Source organism: Gigantopelta aegis, chromosome 9 (assembly GCF_016097555.1).
Source record: "Gigantopelta aegis isolate Gae_Host chromosome 9, Gae_host_genome, whole genome shotgun sequence".
NCBI lineage: Eukaryota > Metazoa > Mollusca > Gastropoda > Neomphalida > Peltospiridae > Gigantopelta > Gigantopelta aegis.
Genome location: NC_054707.1, coordinates 8,754,530 through 8,767,017, shown reverse-complemented (window position 1 = coordinate 8,767,017; position 12,488 = coordinate 8,754,530). Strand labels below are relative to the sequence as shown.

Genomic DNA, 12,488 nt, shown 5'->3' with positions numbered 1-12,488 from the left:
TGATAAATTATATTACAAACCACTCGGGGAGTATCCTCCATTTATTATATACAGATTTTTAAATGCAAATGCTTTGATTTTAAATATCAATAAAGTTTGTACAATGACTGTATTCATTAGCTGAGTTGCCTTGACTAGATCATACTATGAAATCCTTTATTTATGTGTGGTTAAATTTTCATGATTTTGCACAAAAATCTCTCATTTCATCAGGTACTTAAACTTGTGGATCAAAAAGATAGTATCATACTTTAGTATTATATGTATATCCTGGAGTAATTAGTAGTTGCAGATATAAGGACAAACAGTAAAGTTAACGTGTGTAACCAAAAATCATAAAAATATATAATATTTATTTAACTAGTTGGACCAGTGCTGTATGTAACATACTATGTGTTATAAATATCTACTTCCAAATTCATTTGTTAAAGCAAGTTTTTAAACAGAACCCAGTTTTGGCGTTCTACATAAAACTCCATTCTTGTTACATGCTCGGTAAATTCCATCTCTGGATCCTTGTTTTTGGTATTAAAGAAAACAATGAAAAAACTAATGATGTAAATCACTTACTAATATGTTTTTTTATTTTAAACATAATTATTCTGTTAACACCAGAAAGTGTTTTCACTTGTTCACTCATGCTCTCAAGCTTTAGAAAAAATATGACGTGTGCAACTATTGATTACTCCACGATACGTGTGTTATATTTTCAGATTTCAAAGTGTCATTGAAATAGTAATAACATACTCTGGCATTTGCCCGGTTTGAACACGATGTCATCTATGGTTGCGTAGCCGATTCGGCCTCCATTACGCACCAGTTGAAAGGTGATGCGGTACGGCACGGCACTGAAGAAGGAAACCTGTCCATTTTTCCATGTTGATAAGCGGCTACTGCTCACTTTCCAAATGCTAACAGGTAATTTTGAGGTCTGCAATTAGTTTTCATACAATCAACATCTCAGTCCATAACAATAAACAGTTACATAGTTTGACTACATATTAACATACATGGTGAAACAAATCCACAATTATCAATTAATATTGTCTTTAAACTGATAAAATGTTGTTACAGATAATGTTTTTTAATGTTAGCCATTTTGTTTTATGCAATATTTATAACAAAATACATCCAGAATTTGTTTAAAAATGTTTTTAAAGATTAAGAGGTAAGATTACTTGCCCTAAAATCTTGAAAATTAATGATATATTTTAAATTTTTAGATAGATGATAGAAAGAGAATTGCTGTTTAAAACGTGTCAAAGTACACAAGATGCAGTGCTGAATTTTAAAAGATTTCAAACCCATAACCACCTAGTAGGGGCACTTATTGCCTGTTTTGTTTTTATTACGTACCCTTAATTTATTCTCTGGCAGAAAACCTGACAATGTATGGTATTGTAGATCACATACAATTTTTAGTCAGAATGGCACGTGTCATTTTCTGTTTAAGAAACATTCCATATAGTCATATATAAAAAAAAACCCACAGAGAATAAAACAAGATTTATTCCTAATATTTGTGACAATGGCGTAATAAATTCTACTCTTATGCATAGTGGAAACCATAGATAAATAATTTCAGCTTCATATTCCAGTACCTGTTGAAACTGGATGGTGAGAGTTGCAAATGACGTTCCATACAATGTATACCAGAAGTTGAGACAGACCGAACTGGAACTTGTCGGACTAAATGATTGGGACACAAAATTTGCTACGGAGTTGATTGGAAGACGGGTCCGATCACCGACAAACATGTATGTCCCTGAAAGAACAAATTCAAATTTGATGAAGCAGTTTCAAAACAATTTTTATGCCACCATATTACATAACTTGTACATTATTGTTATTTTGATTTTATTTTATTGCATTTAATTTATTTTATTTCACTAAATGTTTTATTCACAGTTTGCATTTTAAAAAGAAAACAAAAATCCTATCTACTGACTCACTCTTGCACTAATGCAGCATTTCTGTACAGAATGCTTCTAAATAAATGTCTAAAACATGTGTGCCTTGTTACAGATCTCAGACCTATTAAGTGAAATTTACCCTTTCTGAAAGCACTGTAAGTGTGATCTGTGGCTGGGTGTCGACCAAATCGGTGAAAGATGAGTTTGTATCGGAGCCAGTCGAATTTATCTGTGTGAGAGTTTGACCAACCACACAAACCTGTCTCAAAGTTGCAGTCACCTAATAAGAGAAAAATATCACAAAATAAAGAACTTTCTACATAACAGATCAAAACTCAGCAAGTGATTTATACCTAAACAAGCAGTCTGAGAGTACTGCTAAAGCAATACATGTTCCCTACCGGGCCCAACAAATTTTTGTATCTCTTAAGTCCAAGGGCCATAACTCTGTGAAAAATGGGTAAATCACCATGAAAGTTGAACTTGATCTGTAACCGAACACGATAAAGCTATACACAAAATTTCATCTCAATATCTTGAGGTATTGCAAAAAGGATTTCCGGACAACATATTTTCGTATTTCCTAAGTTCAAGGGCCATAACTCTGTGAAAAATGTGTAATAGACATGAAAGTCAAACTTGATCTGTAACAGTATACAGCTATACACAAAATTTCAGATCAGTATATATGTGGGGCAGACGGACAGACAGAGATAAAATCTATAGTCTCCTCACGTTGGACTGGCAAGGGAAATAAAAAGTAATAACGAAATTTGAAGTTTTAATGTAGATTATTCATCCATTATTTAACAAACAAGCCATTTTGGATAATCCGGTAGTGTGTTCTGCTAATACCAAGACTAGCCAGGCTCACTCTGTCCATTGCTAAATTAGCCAATTGCTAATTTGTATACAAAGTGGTTACAACTTTTAGTCATTGATTAATAAAATATCTCTTAAATTAGTCACATTTTAATAATTATGAAAATTTGTTCCGTTGTAAGCCCTGCAAGAGGCATACAAAGGGATTAGTCTGGCCACTCTGGAGAGTTCAGTAGTCATTTCTTTAGTGTCTGGTAGTCACTTGTACTCACTTTGAGTAGTTCAGTAGTTACTTCTACTTAAATTGGAGTCTGGTCATTTCTACTCACTTTGAACAGTTCTGAAGTGACTTCTACTGATGCTGAGAGGCATAACAACTTGCTATACTCACATAATGCCAGCTAGTCATCATAACTCGACCATCCTTCTATCTTCCCACCTGGTGTGTTTGACAATACGACACCAACTGTCATAATGACTCCACACCAATACCAGTGAAGGCATCATGACAGCTGATGGCACAATGCCCATACGTCCAGTTTGAAGGTATATCAAACAGAATCAGGGAAATATTAAACCTAAGATTTTTACAGCCATCAAGTAATAGCCATCAAGTAATTCTTGTTATTAGATAAACCTGAAAATGGGTACATTTGTTAGATAAAAGTTGCAGACCAGTGAAAATGGACAATAAGTTTGGATAATCTACAAATCTTTAGTATATTTTGATAGTTACAACAGAGTGATACCCTTAAATAGTTGACTGTAGTTCGTCTGCATAACCGTTACTTCTCAGAGGAACACAAGTTTTTTAAAATAAGAAAAAGGTATGAAAACAGGGTATTAAAACAGCAGGATGGATAATCTAAACAATAAAATCTAACTAATGTCTGATTTCAATTATCATAAATGGCTCCAATAGTGAAAGCTATAACACTGTGTTTAAAAACTAAGGTCTGTCATTTCAATACACTAATTTACCTGGATTTTACTTGACATATTTGAAAACAATATTTACCTGGAGTTGGACAAGACCGAAGAAGTTTGACATCATCAATAGCTGCATCTCCAGCAAACCCTCTACCCACAACTCCTTCAAACACAATCTGGAATAATAATACAATTAATTAACTCAAATACAATCTGAATTCATAATACAATTAATTCATTCAAATACAATCTGGAATCATAAAACATAAATAAAACCAGTATACAACCTTTCAAATACAATCTGGAATCAAAATATCACTCTAAATTAAAGGGACATGCCCTAGTTATGGCTAGTTGTTAACCATTACGGCGTTGTTTTTCACTTTTAAACCCATTTTTTCACAAATAAAATTGCACTTTACTTACATTTTATTATTTAGAATACACATTTCCATTCACCTGAAGTGCTTTTTGGTAATCCTGGTAATCCTGATGTTTGTAAAACCATGAAATGCATTTTTTGTATTTAACAAGCCGCGTGCACTCGAGAAAAAAACATTAAGCAAGCGAGGTCCAATCTATTTTTAGAGCGAATCTTCCTGTGTAAACATCACAGACGTTGGTATACCACGTGACCGTTATCATTTTGGTTCGGTTTGTTTTCTCGTGCACGGTTCGCGCAATCAACATCCGATTTGTTGTCGTTTGCTTGTTGTTCATTTGTGAGATTTTTCTTCACAGTTCGTGAACATTTTCAGTAACAATAAAGTTCAAACAAGTAAGTATCTCAATACAAAACGTTACAAACCCTTAAAACCAATAATTTTGCTAAGTCTTACGATATCTGGAGAGGGGATACAACCAGGACAGAACAGTTGGAACATGTCCAGGAGAGGTGAAAGGAACGCACCCCAAGTCTGTGCGCACTCTGTGAAATTTGTCGTGACGTAGGCATTGTTGTGCTTCGAGCGACATCTACCGGTGACATCAGAATACTAACTTTCAAAATTATTTCAAGCAATTGGGACATGGGGATTCCCATGGTATTTATCGATATAAAACCTGCTTTTTCACTCCATTTGATAAAAACGTGATCTAAGTGTGTTACAGGTTTGTAGATTAACCAAATTATAATTTATTTTCGCTGGATGGAACTAGGGCGTGCGGCTTTAACTCCTTCAAATACAATCCAAAATAAACACATAGCACATAAGTATAAACATTAACTCCCAATACAATCTAAAACAAACACATAAATTGAAATATCACTCTCTCAAAATATACCCATCTACCCGCAACTCCTACAACTTAAATTTATAACACATAAATGATTTTTTTTTAAACATGATCATTACAGTTGGTGTCACACTCATTCCCCAAAAACTGTAAACAGAAAATGTGTCCTGGACCTATTTTTATTAACTTACATTCATTTTTGGATAGTTTGGAAGCGGTATATATTCTTGTAACCACGAGTTTCCTTGGTTACCCGAGCGGCTCCATATGGGCGAGCCCAGAACGACTCTGGTCGTATTCTGCACAGCGTAGATATTCAGTGTTCCCATGGTGATCCCATACATGTGGTACCACAGTGTCAGACACCCTCCGTTGCTAGGGGTTACCAGTGGAGTCCACAGACGAGCTTTGTCCCCCGGCCGTCGGGGTGCGGAGGCTTCAATATACATGTAGTGACCTGCAGACAGCAGACGTGTGATTAACAACACTTACAGTAATGAACAGATAATGAAAAAGTTAAGAAATTTTCTGAAAGCATAAAGACAGAGCATCTTACATCACTTCAGTGATTGTTAACACTTACAGTAATGAACCAATAATGACAAAGTTAAGACTTCTAAATGCATAAGCACAGAGAATCTTAAATCACTTGGTACTATTCAGTGATTGTTAACACTTACAGTAATGAACCGATAATGACAAAGTTAAGACTTCTAAACGCATAAGCACAGAGAATCTTACATCGCTTGGTACTATTCAGTGATTAACAACTCATACAGTAATGAATAAATAATGTCAAAATAAAGACTTTTTCTAAAAGCATAAGCACAGAGAATCTTACATCGCTTGGTACATCACTTGGTGCTATTCAGTGATTATTAACAAATGTCGAAATTAAGGCATTTTCTAAAAGCATAAGCACAGACCATCTTACATCACTTGGCACTATTCAGTGATTATCATTAAAAAATTTTAATTATTATTATTTTTTTTTTTAATTTAAATTGGTGATTTTTTTTTTTTTGTTCTTGTTTTATTCAGTTATTACTAACACATATAGTAATGAACAGATAACAAGCAATCCACCTGAAGTTGTTCCATATGTGTGATCGTTGGTAGGCCCAGTCCCTGTAGACTGTGTGTTTCTCTGCCTCCTCAGCCAGTCGAAGCGATCACTTTTGTCCTGTGTGTAGTGACACATGTTGGCTTCAAACGTGCAGTCAATCGGAGATGTGACGGCAGATCCGGGGCTCGCTGATGGGGTTGGAGCTGTAAACAAAAGGCCAAGTTAAAGTTTGTTTTGTTTAACGACACTACTAGAGCACTTTGATTACTTAATCATCGGCTGTCAGATGTCTAATATTTGTTTAAGTTATAATCTTCCAAGGAAACAACAAGCCAAGATTACAGGCATTTACAGATGGTGAACCAAAAATATATAATTGAGGCAATGACAATCTAGGTATTACATGTGTAATAAATGTTTGATAGCTTAAAGAAGGCCATATGGGAGACCAGTCTTTTTTTGGTACTGAATGTGTCACCTTCTTTAAATAAAGATTATTAATATTATTATTATTATTAGAGAAAGAAAAAATATATCCTATAGCCTAATGGGTCCACTAACGGGGATCAATCCTAGACTGACTGTACATCAGGTGAGCGCTTTACCACTGGGTTACATCCACAAGTGCAACTCTTCAATCCAAAGATACAAACCTTGAGAGCAGCTTCCTGCCGTCATGGAGATGTCATCAATGGCTATGTCACCTAGGTAACTTCTTCCTTTCAGAGCTTCAAATACAACCTGAAACAGAATGAAATCATTGAAACTTGTAAACATATTGTTCTTTAATCAAATCTCATACAACATCCAGATGTTGGAATGCAATGTGGTACTAATTTTATATTACACTGTAAAATATAGAATGTTGATTCAGTTTTAAAAATATTAGGTAATTGTGATATATTAATTATCAAACTGCGAATCAGATTTTGTAATGATCTTTCTAGAGAAATTTGTAGTGATTATTGAGGAATATAGATGTTTTTGTCACCACACCACATATAAAACATAAACACCAGGCATTAAATTAAAAAAGAATTATTGAAAAAGATAGGTCTTGCTAACTGTTGTGGAAGTTTTCCGGAATTGTAATACAGAAAAGCTGACTGAAAACTATAATCTATGGACTGTGAATTTTACATATGGTCACAATATTTATAAATATATACGGCACAAATTTCAAACTTGACATTTATCTTATTTTACAGACAAATCCTTCACACATAGGCTACGTCCGGCCCCGCCACAATTAAAGGTGCAGATCCTAGCTTCAGCCTATGAAAATTAACACTAAGTTTGGTTAAACTACAAATCTGCAACACATCAGGATAAAGTTATAATCGAGTGAAACTAAAGTCTGTGATGTTTAAACAAGGAAATAGTCTAATACTGTCTAAAAATATATAGAACTTGACTCGATAACCATTATTTCTCAGATATAGGTGCATTTTTAGAATTATGAAAAATGTATTTCATGGTATTACAAAAACCATGATGACCAGAACACTTAGGATATACGAAAACAGATATTCTAAACAATAAAATGGAAAAATAACTTAATTTAAATCAACAAAAACAGTTCTAATAGTGAAAAATGTGTCTTTAGTGTTTAAAAACTAGGCTCTGTGACTTTAAATGTTCTTACATTAGTGACAGCAGCTGTGGTCGGTCCGCCAGGTATCTGGACGGTGGCACGATGCCACATGAAGCCCTGGGTGCCGGTCATCTTCCACACCGGGCTGCCAAGGCGGGTGCCTCTGCGGAAGTACACATTCAGCGTGTTGACGTGGGGTCCGTACATGTGGTAGAAGAAGCTCACACACATTCTGGCTGCACCGTTTATCTTGGGGCTCACGAGACGAGCTTTCTGATTACGTGACTGTAGAGAGGTCTCAATGTAGACGTAGTAGCCATCTAAATATTAGATGAAAAAACGAAAAAAAAGAAACCAAAAGAGAAAGATAAGAAAATGAACTTTCACTGATAAATGTTCAGCTGGATAACAATTACTGTTAACATGCTTGGATCGTTTTGTCATTAAAAAGTGTGTCATAAATACATAAAACCTGCTTATTTTTTAAATCTCCACCTCTCACTGAGCCAAACTTCTTTATTGTTTCATGCAAGGTCATTTAGGGGCATGATACACGACAGTTACTGTATACACATACTGGTGGTATGCATGGTTATTTGCACCATTTTGGTGTGTTGGTTCACAGCAGGTAGACCCTCATGCTGTCACACTCAGGATTATTGACTGTCAATCAAACATCAAACGTGTGCAAGTAACCAAGCACACCACAAATACGTTTATGTAGTAACTTTAGCCTATTCTGGAAAAACTTCTCTATATTTGAATCATATAAAAAAGAAAAAGAAAAAATGTTTTATTTAACGACGCACTCAAAACATTTTATTTAAGATTATATGGCGTCAGACATATGGTTAAGGACCACACAAATATTGAGATAGGAAACATGCTGTCGCCACTTCATGGGCTACTCTTTTCGATTAGCAGCAAGGGATATTTTATATGCACCATCCCACAGACAGGATAGTACATACCACAGCTTTTGATATACCAGTCATGGTGCACTGGCTGGAACGAGAAATAGCCCAATGGGCACACTGATGGGGATCGATCCCAGACCAACTGCGCATCAAGCGAGCGCTGTACCACTGGGCTATGTCCCGCTCCTTGAATCATATAAAGAACATGTCACGTATTGAAACGCTAGTTTTATGTAAGAGCATGTAAGAACATTTATACATTATATTATCAGAATTTATAACAGGAGAGCCTTAAGTGGTTGTGATACATACACAGTTATTTGTATAAATTACTCTGAAAAATGTATAATTTAATAAAAAGTTAAAACTTAAACACTATCTGCTATAAATTAACAAATAACAACCACATCCACTAATACGGGAATACAAGTGGAATAGTTGAATTTCTGCTAATACTAATAGTAGGTGCACTTTTTCGGGAACATTTGGTTTTCAAAATCTTGATAAGTACGTTAAGTTGAATAAGACTATAACAAACTTACGTCCTGACGTGTGGTCTGACCGGGGCCCAGTACCCTGGCTGGCTGTGGAGCCCTTGAAGCGATTCCAGTCAAAGTTATCTCGCTTGTCCTGAGTCCACCCGCAGAGGTTTTGATCAAAGTTACAGGTGAAACCAGCTACATTAAGTAAAAACTTGCTTAGTGTAAGATTTTTTTTTGGGGGGGGGGGCATAATATAATATTGGGGCTGAAACATTTACATAACAGTACATATTTTTTAGTTTAAACAATATTTATTTCTGTGTCAATATTAACAAATGGGATTGGTCAATAGTTATAAAGACCATAGTTTTTAATCTCTATGTGAAAATATACTGATTATTTTATCACATCAAATGCTAATGGAATCAATGTGAGAAACTTGTTAATGTATCAAAAAGAGTTTTAGGGACATTAAAACAAAGCTAATTAATGTAATGTAATTCTGACTGCAATTAAAATCACTGCTTAAATGAGAGCATACCTCAAATGTTTTTTCAGATTGCAGTGGGTACAGTAAACATACCTGGAATGTTTGTTAGGACAGCAGTGGGCACAATAAATATATGTGGAATGTTTATCAGGATTGTAGTGGGTACAGTAAACATATCTGGAATGTTTGTTAGGACTGCAGTGGGCACAATAAATATATGTGGAATGTTTGTCAGGATTGTAGTGGGAACAGTAAACATACCTGGAATATTTGTTAGGATTGCAGTGGCAACAAAAAAATATGGGGAATTTTTGTCAGGATTGTAGTGGATACAGTAAACATACCTGGAATGCTTGTTAGGACAGCAGTGGGCACAATAAATATATGTGGAATGTTTGTCAGGATTATAGTGGGTACAGTAAACATACCTGGAATGTTTGCAGGGATTGTTGTGGGCACAATAAATATATGTGGAATGTTTGTCAGGATTATAGTGGGTACAGTAAACATACCTGGAATGTTTGCAGGGATTGTTGTGGGCACAATAAACATATGTGGAATGTTTGTCAGGATTGTAGTGGGAACAGTAAACATACCTGGAATGTTTGTTAGGATTGCAGTGGCAACAAAAAAATATGGGGAATTTTTGTCAGGATTGTAGTGGGTACAGTAAACATACCTGGAATGCTTGTTAGGACAGCAGTGGGCACAATAAATATGGGGAATGTTTGTCAGGATTATAGTGGGTACAGTAAACATACCTGGAATGTTTGCAGGGATTGTTGTGGGCACAATAAATATATGTGGAATGTTTATCAGGATTGTAGTGGGTACAGTAAACATATCTGGAATGTTTGTTAGGACTGCAGTGGGCACAATAAATATATGTGGAATGTTTGTCAGGATTGTAGTGGGAACAGTAAACATACCTGGAATGTTTGTTAGGATTGCAGTGGCAACAAAAAAATATGGGGAATTTTTGTCAGGATTGTAGTGGGTACAGTAAACATACCTGGAATGCTTGTTAGGACAGCAGTGGGCACAATAAATATATGTGGAATGTTTGTCAGGATTATAGTGGGTACAGTAAACATACCTGGAATGTTTGCAGGGATTGTTGTGGGCACAATAAATATATGTGGAATGTTTGTCAGGATTATAGTGGGTACAGTAAACATACCTGGAATGTTTGCAGGGATTGTTGTGGGCACAATAAATATATGTGGAATGTTTATCAGGATTGTAGTGGGTACAGTAAACATATCTGGAATGTTTGCAGGGATTGTTGTGGGCACAATAAATATATGTGGAATGTTTATCAGGATTGTAGTGGGTACAGTAAACATACCTGGAATGTTTGCAGGGATTGTTGTGGGCACAATAAATATATGTGGAATGTTTGTCAGGATTATAGTGGGTACAGTAAACATACCTGGAATGTTTGCAGGGATTGTTGTGGGCACAATAAATATATGTGGAATGTTTATCAGGATTGTAGTGGGTACAGTAAACATATCTGGAATGTTTGTTAGGACTGCAGTGGGCACAATAAATATATGTGGAATGTTTGTCAGGATTGTAGTGGGAACAGTAAACATACCTGGAATGTTTGTTAGGATTGCAGTGGCAACAAAAAAAATATGGGGAATTTTTGTCAGGATTGTAGTAGGTACAGTAAACATACCTGGAATGCTTGTTAGGACAGCAGTGGGCACAATAAATATATGTGGAATGTTTGTCAGGATTATAGTGGGTACAGTAAACATACCTGGAATGTTTGCAGGGATTGTTGTGGGCACAATAAATATATGTGGAATGTTTGTCAGGATTATAGTGGGTACAGTAAACATACCTGGAATGTTTGCAGGGATTGTTGTGGGCACAATAAATATATGTGGAATGTTTATCAGGATTATAGTGGGTACAGTAAACATACCTGGAATGTTTGCAGGGATTGTTGTGGCTACAGTAGAAGTTGCTGGAGTGGTAGCAATGGCTTTTGCTGGAAGAAGCTGACATGACGGGTTCAGCTGGTTAAAGTTGATATCGTCTATAGCAATATCTCCTGTGTATCCATTCCCTCTCACCCCTTCAAATAAAATCTTTAAAAAAACAAAAACAAAAAACCCATCAACATTAATTTCCAAGTGAAATATTCCACGTTTCCACTCCATCTCACTCTTTCAAATAAAACTGTTTAAAAAACAAAAAATAATAATAATGATAATTTTCACCATGAATTAATGATATCCACTCTGTCTAACATATTTTTATCAATAAAAGAAATGATTAGTTTTACAGCTAAAAATATTTTTATTTTGAGACAATAAAATCTGACATTTAACATGATAGCTTGAATGAATCTCTATATTTAACTTGATAGCTTGAACAAATATGTACATTTAACATGATAGCCTGAACAAATCTCTACATTTAACATGATAGCCTGAACAAATCTCTACATTTAACATGATAGCCTAAACAAATCTCTACATTTAACATGATAGCTTGAACAAATCTCTACATTTAGCATGATAGTTTGAACAAATCTCTACATTTAACCTGGCAGCTTGAACTAATCTCTGTATTTACCTGACATAAATCTCGATATTTAACCTGATAGCTTGGATAAATCTCTATATTTAACCCAATAGCTTGAACAAATCTCTATGCTTAACCCGATAGCTTGAACAAATCTCTATGCTTAACCTGATAGCTTGAACAAATCTCTACACTTAACCTGATAGCTTGAACAAATCTCTACACTTAACCTGATAGCTTGAACAAATCTCTACGCTTAACCTGATAGCTTGAACAAATCTCTACGCTTAACCTGATAGCTTGAACAAATCTCTATATTTAACCTGATAGCTTGAACAAATCTCTATGCTTAACCTGATAGCTTGAACAAATCTCTACGCTTAACCTGATAGCTTGAACAAATCTCTATATTTAACCTGATAGCTTGAACAAATCTCTATATTTAACCTGATAGCTTGAACAAATCTCTATATTTAACCTGATAGCTTGAACAAATC

The 12,488-nt window shown here is 35.1% G+C and overlaps 1 protein-coding gene across 1 annotated transcript in view; it reads right to left on the bottom strand.

The window, feature by feature from the left end:
• The window catches only part of LOC121380816 (MAM and LDL-receptor class A domain-containing protein 1-like), a 188,222-nt gene that overhangs the window by 88,431 nt on the left and 87,303 nt on the right, over positions 1-12,488 (bottom strand). The window contains exons 60-69 of the mRNA XM_041509797.1: positions 11,387-11,552; positions 9,021-9,155; positions 7,613-7,881; positions 6,621-6,708; positions 5,988-6,170; positions 5,093-5,358; positions 3,754-3,841; positions 2,053-2,193; positions 1,602-1,765; positions 748-931 (exon numbers count right to left, since the gene is read on the bottom strand). Of these exons, the coding sequence (XP_041365731.1) occupies positions 748-931; positions 1,602-1,765; positions 2,053-2,193; positions 3,754-3,841; positions 5,093-5,358; positions 5,988-6,170; positions 6,621-6,708; positions 7,613-7,881; positions 9,021-9,155; positions 11,387-11,552 (1,684 nt within the window). The remainder of the gene's footprint in view (positions 1-747; positions 932-1,601; positions 1,766-2,052; positions 2,194-3,753; positions 3,842-5,092; positions 5,359-5,987; positions 6,171-6,620; positions 6,709-7,612; positions 7,882-9,020; positions 9,156-11,386; positions 11,553-12,488) is intronic.